This window comes from Manis javanica, chromosome 11, assembly GCF_040802235.1.
Source record: "Manis javanica isolate MJ-LG chromosome 11, MJ_LKY, whole genome shotgun sequence".
NCBI lineage: Eukaryota > Metazoa > Chordata > Mammalia > Pholidota > Manidae > Manis > Manis javanica.
This window is the reverse complement of record NC_133166.1, coordinates 116,232,102-116,248,646: the sequence shown is the minus strand read 5'-3', so window position 1 is coordinate 116,248,646 and position 16,545 is coordinate 116,232,102. Positions and strand designations below refer to the sequence as shown.

At 56.4% G+C, this 16,545-nt stretch overlaps 1 protein-coding gene and 1 long non-coding RNA gene across 2 annotated transcripts; one reads left to right on the top strand and one right to left on the bottom strand.

The window, feature by feature from the left end:
* Positions 1-4,896: 4,896 nt before the first annotated feature.
* On the bottom strand, positions 4,897-10,085 carry LOC140844600 (uncharacterized). Its single transcript, XR_012123153.1, has 3 exons — positions 9,416-10,085; positions 8,976-9,073; positions 4,897-8,363 (listed from the first exon to the last, which is right to left on the bottom strand). It is a non-coding gene; the product is annotated as an uncharacterized lncRNA (long non-coding RNA).
* A 583-nt stretch (positions 10,086-10,668) lies between these two features.
* On the top strand, positions 10,669-16,305 carry CDC42EP2 (CDC42 effector protein 2). Its single transcript, XM_017669304.3, has 2 exons — positions 10,669-10,822; positions 14,844-16,305. Exon 2 carries the CDS (start codon positions 15,148-15,150, stop codon positions 15,790-15,792), a length of 645 nt encoding a protein of 214 aa, XP_017524793.1. The 5' UTR covers positions 10,669-10,822; positions 14,844-15,147; the 3' UTR covers positions 15,793-16,305.
* The last annotated feature ends 240 nt before the right edge of the window (positions 16,306-16,545 follow it).

Genomic DNA, 16,545 nt, shown 5'->3' with positions numbered 1-16,545 from the left:
CGGCCAGGTACAGAGCCTCCTTTCCCTGTGTTGCAGACGGAAGATCCAGAGGCCCTGGGTGGGGATGGGGGTGGTTGGCAGAGGGGAGGGAAGACCTGTACCCTGGGGTGAGGCAAGTGTAGGGTTGGGGGAGGCAGTGGTGTGCAGCCTCCTGGGAAAGAAAGCTGGGGCTAGGCATGAATGAGAGCCACAGCCCGTTGCCAGGATACAAGTCACATGACTTGGAAATGACCCAGAGGGCCAGAGCAGGCATTTAAGACACACAGAAAGAAAGCAGGATGCAACCCCAGATCACAGGTCTAAGGGGATGCCCCTCTGCCAGCACACAGTTCCCTTTTGCTCTTGTCAGGAAGCCAGTGCCCAGTGACCGCCAGCAGGCTGTTCCAAGTCCCCTCTTTAGCTGGGTCATCAGTTTCCTGAGGCGTCATTCCTCACGTAGGGCTCTGGCCGCCGCCCTCACTGGGGCCCATGACCTTGGAACTGAGGCTAGGGGGCACTGGTGATGGAGGTGGAGGAGGCGGAGAGCCTGGGCTGGGACTGGACTCCTGGCACCACCTGCTTCAGAGCAACCTCCAGTCACGTCTCCCCTGGTCATGCCCTGTGCCCTTGAGACAGGAGCCCAAGGATAAAGCAGGTGGTTGTGAAGAAAGCAAGGCCCTGGGCTCTCCCAGGTGGGCCTCCCACACCCTGCCCCAGCCCTGCCCTCCCAGGACCACCACCTCTTACTCGGGGAGCCGCGGCTGCCCTCCCGCAGCCCCTGCGTGGCCACCCTTAGGATCGGCTTGTCTCCGGGAGGCCAGGGGAGAGCTGCGAGAGGAACAAAAGCCCCCCTCGCTCCTGAGCATGAGAACCCAAGCGGGTGCCAAGAGCAGAGCCGGGGAGTTGGGGCAGCGGGGAGCCCCGGGCTGCGGGCCGGTGCAGGGCCCTGACTGCTCAGGTCCGCCGTCCTGCTCTGCCTCCTGCAGCCACTGGGGCTTGGTGCTTCCTTTCCCTTGACCTCGGGTCACCCAGCCGGCCCAGCCCGGCCCTGCAGCTTCCCCTGGTGCTGGGAGTAGCCATTTGGGCTGATTTCTTACTTCTCTGTTTGGTACACATTTCCTTTCCCCTAACCCTGGGGCTCTTGGCCGAGCCACCTGAGATCCAGTCCTGGCTGGATACACACGGCCTCTCCCTCCAGACTGTGAGCCCTCCAAGCAGACGTGAGAGGCCTTGACTGACCCCGCAGGGAGGGAGGGTGTTAACATTTTTTAAATTGTTATTGAGATATAATGACAACATAAACTTCACCATTATAAGGTGTGCAGTTGCGTGATTTTAGCATCCACACTTGAACAACACGGGTTAGGGGTACCGACTCCCTGCACAGTTGAAATCCATGTGTATCTTTTGACTTCCCCAAAACTCAACTACACAGCCTACTGCTGACTGGAGCCTTACCGATAACATAAACAGTGAATTAACATATATTTTGTATGTTTCATATATTATATACTGTATTTTTTATATACTGTATTCTTAAAATAAAGCTAGAGAAAAGAAACTGTGTTTTCAAATTGTCACAAATCTCCAAAAAATTTTCCAATCTACTTATTGAAAAAACTCTGCACATAAGTGGACCTGAGCAGTTCAAACCCATGTTGTTCAAGGGTCAACTGTATTCACCGTGTTGTGCAAACATCACCATTAATCCTGGAATATTTTCATCATGCCAAAAGCAGCCCATCAGCAGCCGTTCACCACCTCCTCCCCTCTCCCATCCCCTGGAAAACACCCATCTACTTACTGTCTCTGGATTTGCCTATTCTGGGCATATCATATAAATGAAATCGTACATATGTGTCTGGCTTCCTTCACTTAGCATAATATTTTAAATCATCTGTGTTGTAGCATGTGTCAGGGTTTCCTTTCTTTTCATGGCTGAGTAATATGCCATTGGAGACCATTTTTGTTTGCCAGTCACCAGCTGATGGACATCGAGGTTGTTTCCACCAGGCAGGGGCTATCCCGAATGCTGCTGTGCACACTCGTGCACCATTTCATGTGAACATGTGTTTTCAATGCCCTTGAAGATATATCTAAGTATGGGAAGTGGCTTTAGATGCATGGAGGAAGGGGGAGAAGGAAGGAAGGAAGGAAGGGGGCAGGGAGGAAAAGAGGGAAGGAGAGGAAGAGAGAAGGGATAGGCCTGGAGCAGTGCTTTGGAGCCGGACTGTGGAGTCTAGACTGGCTTACAAGGAATTCGGACTTGATTCTGTATGTTCCCGGGAATCTCTGAAGGCTTCTGAGTAGTAGAAAGACAATACCCAACCTGCATCTTGGAAAAGGAGTTTGGCAGTGCTGCAAAGGGCAAAGTAAAGCAGGGAGAGGCTGGAGGCCAGAGACACCTTAAGAGCTACCAGAGGACAGAGCCACCCAGCACCCACTATCTGTTCCTATGGAAAACGTTCCCTGGTTTCCCTATGTGGGAACCACCCCTTCTCCACAGTCCTGCCTTGCCAAAACCAAACAGTACATTGCATCTCCCTGGCCTCACTGCTTGGCCAGGGGAAGGCATGACTTAAGACGGTCCAAACACAATGACTCCCAGGCTTCTGCAGGAGTGGAAGAAAAGACACAGCTGTGACAGTGGAGCTGCTGCAACTGTCTTTCCACACTGAGGCAAAACCCATCCTGAGTACAGACTAAACCAGAGGACACAGAGCCAGGACAGAGACAGAGAGAGGTCGGCAGAGGCCACACTGTCTGAGGTCTGGTGAAGCGAGCCCCCGACCCCAAACCGAAGTCATAAATACCACCCTCATTTTTTCTTAAACTAGTGGGAGTTGAATTTTCTGTCACTTGCAACCCAAATGTTCAGGGCCTGACCAGGACAGCAGGATCGGGGTGACTGCCAGAGGACAGACAGAGAAAACACAGCTCAGGTACGAAGGAAAGGGAATCAGCATTTCTGAGAGCTCCGTGCACTGTGGTAGAGCTCACGCCTAACACTCAACACACCCAGTGGCAGGCTCCCAGAGGCTCAGCGTCACAAGCCTAAGTGAGCGATGGGGCTGGGGTTTAAACTCCAGTCCCCTTGTCGCTTGACCCTGCCGTGCTGGCCAACTGGCCACCAAACAAGGCCAGGCTTTGGAGTCCCAGGAAGCAGCCCAGATGCCTGAGAGTAGGTGCGAGGAGGGCTGGTTGACAAGAGGAGCCCGAGGAGGCGCTGGGCAGGCTGGGACCATGGCGGCTGCTGGCAGGACAGGAGCGGCACTCCGCTGAGGCGTGAGGCTGGAGAGCTGATCTGGAGCCGCTGCCTACAGCTCATTACGCACAAAAGCTGCAGAACCCGGAGGCGCTGGGAGTCCGGCGGAGGAACGGGAGGCTGTGGTAGAGCCCGCAGGGCGCTGAGGCGGCTGTCACCGAGGGGGGCCCAGCCAGCTGTGCTTAGCACCGGGGCCCTTGTCACCCCGGCCCACATCCTTCTGAGTTTTCTATCCGCAGGCGGCCAGGCGTGTCTCTGGTTCCTCTGGGTGCGCCCTGGAGATGCCAGGACCCCACGGGCCTAAGGGCTGCCCTGCCCTTAGACCTGCCTGGGCCCACAGCCAGCTCCAGATGCCCCCCCCTCAGCCCCATTCTCCTCCTGAGGCTCCAGGCCCCTCCCACCCAGAGCCCACCTGACAGCTGGGAGGCCTGCAGCTGCCCCGGGCCCAGGGGCCCTCAGAGGTCCGGGGGACAGCTGCTGCCCTGTGACCCCCTGACCCCCAAGCCCTGCACAGCGCTCCCTGAGAGCCCCGGCGTCTGCCCGGGGGCCGGAGGGGCCCAACCCAGTCCGCTGCCGTCCCTCCCAGGTCTCCCCAGGGTCTAAAGCATTTATTGCTGAGAAAGAACTGGAGGCCCACCCTGGAGGAATGGGAAAGGGGAGAGGCCCTCAGGGCAGTGGCTGGCGCCCTAAGCAGGCAGCAGCTGTGGGAGGAGCACTGGGCCAGAGCCTAGAAGGCTTGGGCTCCCTGATTCCTAGCAGGCCCTTCCCCAGGCCCACTTTCCCTGGAGGACTCTGTCCCCTTCAAACATTTTGCCCCTTAGAACGTTTCCAGAAACTGCCCTGTGCCTCTGGGGATGGGTGTGGAAGGGCTAGCGGGCAGGAGAGGGCTCAGAGGGTGACTGTCATACCCACTCTCAGATCCCATTTGAAATCTTTTGCCATGTGCATGGACTACTTTAAAGAAAGAAAAAATGTACAAATACATACACCCCACCATCCGGCCCCCACACTCCTCAGCAATCCATTTCTGTCCCTACTGTAACAACCTCCATAGGTCAGTCTCAGAATGCCCACTCCCTGAGGGCAGGGCCCTGCGCTGGTCCTATGCGGTGACCAGTGCACAGTAGGCCCACAAGAAGGAAAGCCTCTTCATCACATGGCCTCCTGCCCCCCTTCGCAGAAACAGGCGCGCTTAGTGAGAAGGAGGCAGGAGCCCGTGCGTGGGCCCGGAGCCAAGCACAGAACCCCCACGCTTGCTCACACTTGGTGCGGATGCCTGGGTGTCGGATCCGGAGGCAGAGGTGAACCAAAGGGAATCCTGCTTCACCCAGGGCTCCTGTGCCAGAGGCTGGAGCAAGCCGATGCGAGAGCACACGTGGGGGCGCATGCTGGGGAGGAAACCTGAACCGAGGCCGCAGAGCGGGAGCCAGGGCGGCCCCAGGGGCCCTTGTGACTGCTTGTGCCCCTCAGAGACGGCTGACTCCAGGCTCTTTTACTTCCTGACCCCTTGGGTCCCGTATGCCCCCTTCTCACTGATGGGCAGCATCCTGCCACTCATTCATTCATTTGTTCATTCACTCATTCATTGGATATCGGCTAGTGGCAGGCATTCTGGGGAGACAGTGCTGGTTACAGTCCAGTGGGAGATGGATTTGAATCAAAGGACGATGGCACAGAGAGGACAAGGGTCCAGAGTTTCTTTCAGAGTATCACAGGGGCTCCAGAAGGCTTCCCTGAGGGGGAGACACCGCAGCTGAGAGCTGCAGGCGGTGAAGGAGGCCAGGTGAAGTGGAGGGAGCAGCGTGTGCCAGGGGTGTTCCCTCAAGGCAGGGAGGGGCTGATGGGCCGGAGAGCAGAGGTGGCATGAGGCCAGAGAGGCCAGCAGGGTCTGTGGGCACCGAGGTGTGTTCGCTGGGGCATGTGGCCATCAGATTGGTGTTTGCATCAATCACCATGTGGGATGGCAAGGCTGCAGGTGACTTGTCATCTTCACCCCCAGAATCCTCCACCCCCCTTGGTGGCCCCACCATCCTCCCTTGCCTCCCCTGCTCTCTCCTCTCTCTCAGATCATCACACTGCATTGGGCCTGACTCTTCTTATCTTCCCTACATGGGCCCCAGGGCCAGGCTGTGACCAAATTCCAATCTTTGAACCTCATTATCTCCAACTCTGGCTTTTATATCACAGCTCAGAGCCAAATGCTGTCTCCTGAACCAACTGTCCCCAGAGTGGCCCCTGACTCTAGTCAGGTCTCCGTCCAGGTCCCCCTCTCCAAAGTGACCTCCCTAAGAAAATTCTGCAGTCAATTCACAGAAAAGGAAATACAAATAGCCACAAAGCCTATGAAAAGATGCCCAAACTCACTAATCGTAAGAGAAACATGAACTAAAACTACACCAAGGTTCCTCTGGCTCTGTTTGGCTTTTACCTTTCAGACTGACAAAAATCAAAGAGGTCGAGAATCAGCTGGTGAGGCTGAGGAGAAACAGGCCCTGTCGTCCATGCAGGGGGACTGGTACCTGGCGTGTCCCCTGAGGACAAGCTGACAAGAGCTGACCAAGTGACAACTGCACATGTCCTTTGACCCTCAAGGCCTTAGGAATTTAGTCCACAGCTTGCTCACGTGCACGTGAAACAGCATTTGTGCAAGCTGACTCACTGTGTTGTCATAGGAAAGGGCTGGGAGCAACCTAAACATCCATGGGCTGAGACCTACTTATGTCAATCAGGGTACATTGGAAAAACATGCAGTTGTAAAAAGTGAAAACGAGACCACATTCTGTGTACTGATGTGGAGTGGTCATGTGTATAATGCTAACTGAAAAAGCAAAGTGCAGAACAATATGAACACCAGAGGCTCAATAAAATGCGATTTCCTGTGGTCCCTGAAGAACTCCCCCCACTGTCCCCTGTAATAGGCCTGCCTCCCACTCCCACCAGGGCTTCCAGCACTTCGGGGTTCTACTTGACTAAATATTGCCATTTGTGTAAAAAAGTTGGGAAGGGCTTTGCTGGCATATGCAGAGTGTTTTCAGAAGTGTTTACAAGAAACTGGCAACACTGGTTGTCTATGGGGAACAGAGCTGGTGCTCATGGAGCAGGGGTAAGAGGGACACTTTCTGCCTCTTGTGACTTTTGAATTTTGAGCCACATGAAAGCATTCTCATGTCAAAAAAGTAATTTAAGTGACAAAAATATAATTTTGATCACTTCTACACAGATCTTTATTTCCTTCCCATGCTATTCAACAGCTGTCATGAGCTACTGCCTGTCTTTAATTATTCTTTAATGGGAAAGATTCTCAGTGGCAATTGACACAAACACATTCCCAACTGGACTAAACATAAAGTGTAATTTGTTGGTCTATACAATGGACTTCAGGTACGACTAAATCCAGGAGCACAAGCACAAGATTCTTTCTCTTGTCTCGGCTCCTCTCTGTGCTGGCTTTTTTCTCCGGTTGATTCTCCCCACAGGGTGGCAGAACTGGTCACCAGCAGCCCTAGAGTGACAGCTGGGCATCTGTAACCCTAACAGTCCCAGCAAGTGGCCAAGCAGAACCTTATTGGCATCACCCCCGAACTATCCCTATGACTCTGATTGGCTAGGCCTGGGGGTCAGACCTACTTTCAGAGCCTGGGGGTGAGGTCATTCATACTGGAGACTCTGGAAAATTGAGGGGTGGTCACCAGAAATAAGAGGGATGGATTTGGACAAGGAAAACAGTGCCCACCCACTACCTTCTTAGACTACCCTCTTAGACCTCTCCTATGCCACAGTCTTCTGGACACTTTTTGTTTCCTGATCCCACCACGCATCTACTTGTACTCCCCCTGGCCTTTGCCAGTGCCTCTGCTGCTCCCCTGGGACGACCTTCCATTTCTCTGGCTGGTAAACTCCTACTCACCCATTAATAGCTTGCTCAAAAATCACCTCCTCCTTGAAGCCTCCTTAACTTGTCCATCTGCTTTCTCACCTCTAGTAGAACAAACTCTCTCACTGCTGTTCTTTTTGGTTCTTGATTCAACCCACAGTCACTGACAGCCTCATCTCTGCTGGCCTGGGATAGACAGAGGTGAATCAGAGATGGCCTCTGCCCTGAAGGCCCTCCATTACGGCACAGAACCTGCTGTTTCAGGATTGGTTATTTGTTTCACTCAGGTTATCTGTTCCCTGAGGGCTAGGGTCCAGCGTTGGCCATTTGTGTTTTCTCTAGTCCAGTGCAGCCCTGGGCACAAGGCAGATGCAAATATCACTTTTCAAAATGAATAATGACAAGGCGTCTTGCAGGGGTGGAAAGCGCTGATCGCTCCTTCCGGCTCTGCGTTCCCCTCTGACAGCTCTGGAGGCTGGATGCTCCCAGAGGTTTCTGGGAGGAAGTGCATGGGCAGTCCCTGCTACAGCAGGGCTGTCACCACTCTGGAAACCCCCATGGCCCTGGGCTTGGAGCCAAAATCAAGACCCAAAGGAAAGTCCTCCTGTAAGACCCTGTCCCTCAGCTCCCAAGGAGGGGTTCAAGGCAGAGGTGGGGGTAGCTCTGAGAGGACTCATCTCAAATCCCAGCCTCTGAGGGGTCAGAGGTCTTTGAAGAGGGCTGGAGTGTGACCAGGGCAGGGCTGGAGTTGGCAGGAGCCCAGGGGAGGAAGGAAACAAGAAACAATCAAGGAAAAATCCAAGCCAGGCCTAGGGTTGGCTCAGGCCACAGGGGCCTGCCGGCTGAGCTCAGGCTGGGAGAGCGGAGGCCTCCGTGGGGGATGGAGTTCCTGTTCAGCTCTCTGCAGCGCCATGGCCTGGGCAGGGTGGGGGTGGGGTGGGAGCTGAGGCCCCTCCGAAGGCCTTGACTCCTCTCACGGTTCTCCCGAGATCGTCCAAGATCATCACCGTCCTTCCCTTGTGACCCTCCACTCCCAGATCTGCCTCCAGGCTCCTGGGCCCCATCGTCCAGTCTGCCTTCGAGAGAACCCAGGTCCTCAGGTAGTCAGGGCCGTGAAGAACTGGCTCCAGCCTAGGGGGTCCTGCCCTCCATCCTCCCCAGCTAACCTCCCCAGCTTCCTTCTCTCTCCCCCCGGGCCCGTGGGGGCTGGGGCTGAGGACGTGAACGGTTTCCAGGAAGGAGAGCCTGGGAGAGGAAGGAAGGCTGAGTCAGTCTCTGCACGGTGATTACAGGGCCTTGTTGGGGGAGCAACCATGGGGTGTGTGTTGGGGGGAACAGTCTAGGCCCATCCCAGGGCCCAGGGCAACCTCTAGGCAGAGGAGGATGTCAATATCCCATGCCATGCATTGCCTCATCATAGCCTTCCTTGCTTCTAACCCCTCCTGAATGCCCCCCAGGGTCCTGCCCCTTTAGCCGCCAGGGAGTCCAGGAGCCCTTCCAGGGACAAGTCCAGGCCTTGGCTAAGGAATCAGACCTGGACATGCAGTGAGGCTGAGCAAGGGCAGGCCACTTGGCCTCAGTGTCTGTTGGGTCAGGAATGCAGGACACCCTGGCCATCCCCTGGCCCAGGGTCCTAGCCTCACTGCCCACAGTCAGGCACTTACACACGGCCTGACAAGTTGCATTGAAAAAGCCAATTTTAGTAAGTGAAATCCTGTCTTATAAATGCTCTTTAATTTCAGGGCTCCCATGATGGCTGGGAACTTTGAGTTGTTGGCAGCAGGCTCCCCAGGGATTCCTCAGGCCCCAGCTCAGTGACCTAACCTCCTCTGTGAATGGGGGGAAATTGCTGCCTACCTGAGAGTTTGCACAGTGCAGGACTCACCACCAGGCACAAACCACACCTTGGCAGTAGGCTTCGGGGGGCCCTCCCCCTGGCTGGCAGCAGGAGTGTGCTGAACAGCATGGGGAGGCAGCACTAGGTGAAACTTTGTCACAACAAGGTGGACTTAAAACAGTCCCCAGAGCACAGATGGCAGTTCCTATGGCTCTGGGCCCTGATTAGGAATCCTGGCCTGGCAGCCAGACTGACAGGTCACTAATGAGTCTCTTAGGGAGGGGAGCAGGGGCTAGAGTCAGGCTGGGGGTTGGGGGCAAATCTGCTGCTCTCTACCCATCTCCCAGTGCCCCTCAATTGTCTCCCAGTCCCAGAACCTCTCCAAAAAAGCTCTGGAGTTGGGTCCTAGGTTTGTGGGGCCCTGGTGAGTGACTTTTAGTCTTCCGTCTCTGAATCTTACCAATTTGTCACTAGCTCTGGATGGAGCTCCTGACCTTCCCGGCTGCTCCCTCCAATGGGAGATGCTCAGCAGACGTGCAGAGGATGGGGGACTGTGCCTCAGCCACATTCCTGCAGGCTCAGGGAGCTTCATCATTACAGTCATTCCAGGTCAGGGGGTAAGGCCAGCCCACCAGCCCCAACATGCCAGCTTCCATGAAACTGCTGTCTGCAGGGGGTTGTGTGTTCCCATCAACAAACACATGCAAATCCCTTACCTTGTTTGGGACTCATGTAACTCCCACTTACAGGCCAGGAGGTTCAGAACGGGCCCCTCTTTTGTCTGTGACCAAAGAGCAAACAGGTAGCAGAGCCAACTCAGAACCTGGGTGTGGCAGTCCTCAGGGCTTGGCACACAGTTGTCCCCACCTTCCAGGGCTGTACTGTGGGACAGAGGGGAGGAGAAGAGTGGCAATGGCTGGGTAAGAAGTCTGTGGGGTCGGAGGTTCCAGAGCCCACCTTCTTGCCACTTTGAGGTCCAGCAGAGACCTCCATGGTGCCCCGACCTTCGGACTTCCACCTTTTCCAGGGGCCTGAATCCCCAGAGGCAAAAACAGCACCTGGCGCCTAGCAGATGTTCCACAAGGATCTGTGGAATTGCTGAAAGGACAAGGGCAGAATTTCCTTCAGTCTCTCTCCAGCATCCTGTGCGGAGCCTGCTGTTCAATTAAGTGTTTCTAATCCTCTATGAATGAAAGAATGAATGAACCAGCGTTGGAAGCAGTCTAAGTATGGGTCCCTCCATCGCCCCGGAAGCTGCCTAGCCTGATGGCAAACAACGGCGGGTGTGCCCAGGCCACTGCCCGCACACCCTCCATGTCCTCTTTTCATGGCGGGTGGGGGTGTAAACTCCTGAAACTCTCACAGGTTGGTAACATTTTGACGTAGGCCCCTCCCAGGCCTCATTCATTCTTTGGTAGTCACTGAATACGCTTGTGCGAGCGACTCCCCAAACCCAACCCTTCAGCGACGGAATGAGTCCAAGGACACCCTGGGAATTCTGAAGAACTCAAATTCGGGCTTCCGGCTGCCGCCCCCTCCGCCCTTCTACAACCGAGCGTCTGGGCTCCGACGAGCACAGCTGGAGCGCGCAGAGTACAGCCGGGACTCCGGAGCCCGGGCGGCTGTCTCCCCCTGCGCAGCGCCTGGAAAGGAGAAACACACGCAGGAACCCGGGCGGGGCCGCAGTGGGGCGTGGCTGAGGGCGGGGCCTGGCTGGGGCCGCCCCGGCATTGGCTCTGCGGGCCGGGCGGAGCTTCAGGGGCCACGGGGAGCACAGTAACTTCAAAGCCGGGATCGGGTCCCTTCGCCGCGCAGTCCAGCTCCCGAAGTTTTGCCGCCTGCGGGTCGGCCGCCTGCTCGCCCCAAGGTGAGTTCGAGCCGGGCCTCTGCAGCCTTTTTCGCGGCTCCGAGGGGACTCCCGGAGAGGCCCATATCCGTGGTGCCCCTTCCCAGCTTGCGCTCTGCCCGCGTCTCACCTCCCGCGCGTCCTTCCCCGGGAGCCTCTCGCTCCACCGTGTTTCCCGCCCACGCCTCGGTTCCGGCGGCCACGCCCGCGACTACTAATTCTTGCGGGGCGCCTCGCATCCCGGACCCGAACTCGCGGTCCCGCCCTCAACCCTGTGCCCCAGCCCCTGTCCCACCCCCGGGACGCGGGAGCGCCCTCCCACTGCCCAGCGTCCTCGCCCGCGCCGGGGGTCGTATTTTTAGTCGATGGTGAGGTGTCCTCCTATCTTTAGCCGCGGCCGCGAGTGTCCTGAAACCTATCCAGTGTGGGCTGGGCTGCGCTTGGGCAAAAGGCATGGAGGGATGGGCACCGGAACCCAAGCCGGGATTGAGGAGCGGGACCTGCGGGAGCCAGGGCCGGGGACCCGCACGCCCAAGATCTGGCCCTGCGCCGGGCGTACACTCGGACATCGCCCAGGCCGGAAAGCCCGGGGCAGGCTCCTCCCAGAGCTTGGAGACCCACGCATGGTCTCCGATCGCCCCATTTTCCTTTGATTATCTGATTGTGAGACCGGAACCCCTCCGACATGAAAAAGAAAAAAATCCCTCAGACAAGCCACATCTAATACGCTTAGGTGACGCTTCTTTGGGGGCGTCAACCTGGAGCCGGAGGCGCCCTGGAGACCCCGGTGCGCGCCCGGACTCCTTTGGGATGCGGGGCAGTAGATCAAACGCGCCACCTGGCGGCCACCGAACCGCGCCTTGCTCCGCCGGGACCCCAGAGACCCCTAGGCCTGCGAGGAGGACTCTACGCAGGCTAGGTCAGGTCGGGCAAAAGCAGGCCGACACCTGTGGCCAGGGCCACTTCGTTTTGGTCTTGTTTGGAGCACTGACCCCAGAGAATAAAAATGCTTGAGGAAGGCCTTACAGCTGTTGAATGAATGACGGGGCTCTCAGTGACGCGCTAACCCTGTCGTACATCCGTGCTCTCACTTGCAGTAAGGCAGTAGTATCGCAGTATCTCCAGTAGCCTTCTGGTAATGGCTTTGGTGTCAGCCCATTTTATAGATGGGTAAGGTGAGACCCAGAGGAGAGGTGTTTTGCCAAGGTGACAGAGTTCCAGGTGGAAATGAACTCAAAGTCAGTCTCCTGACAAGGTTGGGTGCCGGGGTGCGGGGAGGCGCTTCTCTTTGAACACCGCTGGTAGGGAGTGGCCAAGTATTCCATGTGACACGAGAGGGCTGGTGCTGTGTTTCCCGGAAGTCGTTTTCTCTGAAGGAGGCCCAGGGCTCCTGTTCAGAACAAGCCTGTGGGACTGGGACTGCTGCCCCGAGCTGCGCCTTCCAGCCCTCCATAGCCTTATCCTGACGGGGAGCTCATTCTCATACCTCTGGACACTTGCAAGTTGGGGGAGGGGGACAGCCAAGAGGTAGGACTTAAATGGAGGCAGCCTAGGGACCTGGTAGCCCCAGCTAAGCTGGAAGCCTCTTTCTCTCCTGCTTCCCAAGCAGTTTGTGGAGGTTGGCATGGCCCTCTGCATGGGAGCCACAGGGACGCAGCTGGGTGCCAGTGCCCACTCTTGCTTTTACTAGATGACTGACCTGGCAAAAACCTCAGGCTCAGCTTCTGCCTCTGTAATGACACCCAGTGATGACACCCAGTGTGCTGTGCCTCGGAGCACTAGAATGGAAACTACAGGGGCGGCTGGAGCCTGGGGTCTTGGGGCTGCCAAGTCTGACTGAATACTTGGGGCTTGATGGTTGCAATTCCCAGCTCTCCCCTGGGTGGTTGACACTGGCCCAACCCTTCTTCCCTAGCCTCAGTTCTCCCCACATCTGGAATTGGGTGGGTACATCTGGCTGGAGGGAGACAGCTGTCAGGGACGCCCAGTTTGTTGTGGAAACACTCAAGCTGTCTTGGCGCCCCTGTGTAATGGGGAGGCGGGGCGCTGGCCCAGGCTCTGGGCAAATCCCACCAGTCAGCCCCACCCTCTATGTGCTAAAGGAAGGGAAAGCTACCCCAGGATGTGTGTCTACGTGCCCCCTAGGCCTGGCATGGTGGGCAGAGGTAACTGTTAAATGAATGGGCATTGGGATTCTAAGACCTCAGGCACCCACTGTCTCCCCTGCCCTCCCTGCAGCTCCTTCCAAGCTTAGCTGGAATTCCACGCTGGAGAGTCATTCCTTTGTTTCCTGTTAAGCTGCAGGTGCTCCAGGAGGGGCGAGATGTCCGGTCTCTGTAGCTCAATGTGACTGACCCGAGGTGTCCGGTCTGGGGTGGCGTTTCCTGAGTGAGGACCTGGGTTGGCCGTGGGGGGAGTTGGGACTTGGCCCCTCCTGCATCTTCCTTCTTCCCTCCTGCTCCCTCCTGCCAGCCCCTCATTCTCCGGACCATGTCCTAGAGGAAGAATGGGACCGAGGAGCTGGCAGAGGCCTCCCTGCCGCTGTCCTGCCCCTCCCAGAGCCATTTCCCACTTGTTCAGCCCCTGCCAGCTGGGGAAAAGGGTGGGCTCATCTGGTTACCCACTGCGTGACCTTGGACAATTTTCTTTATTTGCCTTTTGTACTCTGATTCCATATCTGGGCTCTCTGTGTCACATGTTATCACGTATGGAGCCAGTCCCCCACCGTGGGAACTGCGGGGAACTTGCAACACTTCCTTTTTCTGCTAACCAGTATGACACCCTTCCAGAGTGTATTATTTTTTTCCACATTAAAAATAGCTTTATTGTTTCTAATTACACAAATAATATGTGCACATAAGTAATACATGATTATTATTGAGAATTTGAGCTTATTCAAGTATGAAGAAGAAAAGCAGTCACCTGAAATTCTACCACCTTGAGAACCACAATCAACATTTTAGCAACCATCCATTCATATTCACAGATATCACTGTATAGTAGTGCAACCAAGTGTTACAGACAATTTTTATTGAGGACACCTTTCCTCCCATGTCACTGACCCCACACCCCATCCCTGCCTCCCACCCCAGTTTAGGTAGACCATATGACAACCCCATCAGTGCTGGCCTTCCAGATTCTTTGTTCTTATATAGGATATAATCCTATGCAGACCTGTACATGTAGGTATGTGTATATGGGAGGGCAGTTGGGCAATGCTTTCAATAAACAGGATCCTTTGTACTACATTTTTGCATTTTGTTTCTCTCCCTCTGCAATAACTTGTGGGAAGCCCTCCAAAATGTTTTATAGCTCTAATTTTAAAAGGGGCATGCTAGGAGGGAAATTATGATGATTAAATGAGATGTGTTTGCAAAGAACTCAGCAAAATGCCAGGCACAGAGCAGAGCCCCCAGAAGTGTTTATACTCCTTGCTCTCTCTCTCCCTGAGGTGCTGGGCAGGGAGGAGGGACCAAAGCTGTGTTAGACTCACCCCTGCTCAAAGGAACTGCTAACTAGGAGGAGAAGAAAAGGAAAACTAACTCTGAGAAGGTGACCTCACTTCCAGGTGGGACACGATTGAGGTATCACTCGTTCATCACTGTTGGCTGAGTACCTACTATGTATCCAGCCTGTGCCAGGCCTGGGGAGGCTGGCAAGACAGGGTTACAAGATCTCCTCAGTCAAGTAGGGAATTGAGATGTCTGTGAGACCCCTGTGCAGCTTGGCGCTTGCCGTATCCTGGGGCACAGCTGACCCGGAATAGGGGGTGAGCACGCAGGTGATGGTGATGAGCAGAGCCAGGGACCCAGGGCAAGAGACCAGAGCCAGGACTTTATATGTCTGCGGGCCTGTCACTCAGGTTCCTGGGCCTCAGTTTCCCCTCTTGGCGCTGGTGATCCAGGCTCTAAGGTGCAGTGAGTCTCTGAGTGAACCCTGCTTCTTCTCGCAGGGCTCCCTGGGCTGATGCAGGGGCGCCAGAAAGGAATTGCTCCTTGGCCGTTCATCCATCTGTCCCTGACTTGTACCCTTGGTGTTTCAGCTTGTCAGCCCCAGGCCAGGGAGGCCCTCTCGAGGACAAGACCAGAAAGCACAGCTGCCTGCAAGATCGCCGTATTTTTGCTCCCAATCTTCAGAAGGGTTGCCGTGACTTCACTGATCGCTCGTCTCCTCTCTCATTCCTTGGACTCACTTTGGTCACACCACACACCCTAGTCTTAGCCCTTTGGCACGTTTTGGTGTCTGAACTCCACCCTCTGTGGTGTTTGTGGTTGAGGTGGTGAGAGGAGGCCGTGGTCCCAGTGGGTGGCCAGCCCGGGCAGCCGGGCCTAGGTGGTGCGGTCGCCATGTCCACCAAGGTGCCCATCTATCTGAAGCGCAGCAGCAGCAAGGGCAAGAAGGCGAAGCTGCGGGACCTGCTGTCCTCAGACATGATCAGCCCTCCCCTGGGCGACTTCCGGCACACCATTCACATCGGCAGTGGTGGCGGCAGCGACATGTTTGGTGACATCTCCTTCCTGCAGGGCAAGTTCCACCTCCTGCCGGGGACGGTGGTCGAGGGACCTGAGGAGGACGGCACCTTTGACCTCCCCTTCCAGTTCACGCGCACCGCCACGCTGTGTGGGCGGGAGCTCCCCGACGGGCCGTCCCCTCTGCTCAAGAACGCCATCTCCCTCCCGGTCATCGGTGGGCCCCAGGCCCTCACCCTGCCCACAACTCAGGCCCCACCCAAGCCCCCTCGTCTGCACCTGGAGACCCCTCTGCCTTCCCTGCAGCCTTCCCCACGGGACACAGGGAGTGTGGACATCTGGAGAGTCCCAGAGGCTGGCTCCGCCCACAATGGGCTGAGCCCTGAGCTGGAGGCCCAAGAGCCCTTCCTGTCCCATGCCAGCTCCCTGCTCTCCCTGCATGTGGACCTGGGGCCTTCCATCCTGGACGATGTCCTCCAGATCATGGACCAGGACCTGGGCCACGTGCAGATCCCCGCATAGGACCCAAGGCTGGCCAGGCTGGATGCCCAGGCTGGGATGAGTACCAGGAGGCAGTGGGTGGACACGGCCCTGACTAGCAGTCGGGATCCCAAAGTCCCACCTGTGTGGTTGCTGGCCGGTGACTTTTCCCTTTAAGCCTTTGCTTCCCTTCCTCCCACCCTCTCCCCACGGGCAGAGTGCGCCTATTGCTTTCCCCTAAAACCCACCAAGGACATGTGCCCAAAGTGCCCTGAGCATCTGGGGGCCACCTGGACCCCTGCTGCCAAACGCTTCCCCCTCCCTCAGATCCCCTGGCTGAGGGCTCTGCTGAAATGGATCCCCCTTCCCTCCTCCCTTCCCCGTCAGTGGGGTGGGGGAAGAGGCAGGACACAGCTGACCGGAACTTTGGCCTTGAGTCCCGGCCTGGGAATATGGCATCAGACTGAATGTCCCTCTGCCCCGTCCCCTCCCACATGACCAGGAGATTCTGGTCACAATAAAACCTGCGGCTGCTGGTAGCTTATGCTCGCTGGACCTGATCCCAGGTTTCCCCTTGAGGACAGCCAGTCTCTGTGTGCCTCGGGAAGACCCCAGCCCCACGGGGCTTTGTGCAGGGTGGGCCCTGCCCTTCAGAAGATTGGACCTGATTCCAAACCCATAGTGAGAATGAAACAGGAACAAACCAGGTGCCAACTGGGGATATTTCAGCACTGATTCAGATGTGTGGCAAGAGGTGGCTGAGGTCCAGTGTAGGGCAGGTGCTGCACCCAGGTG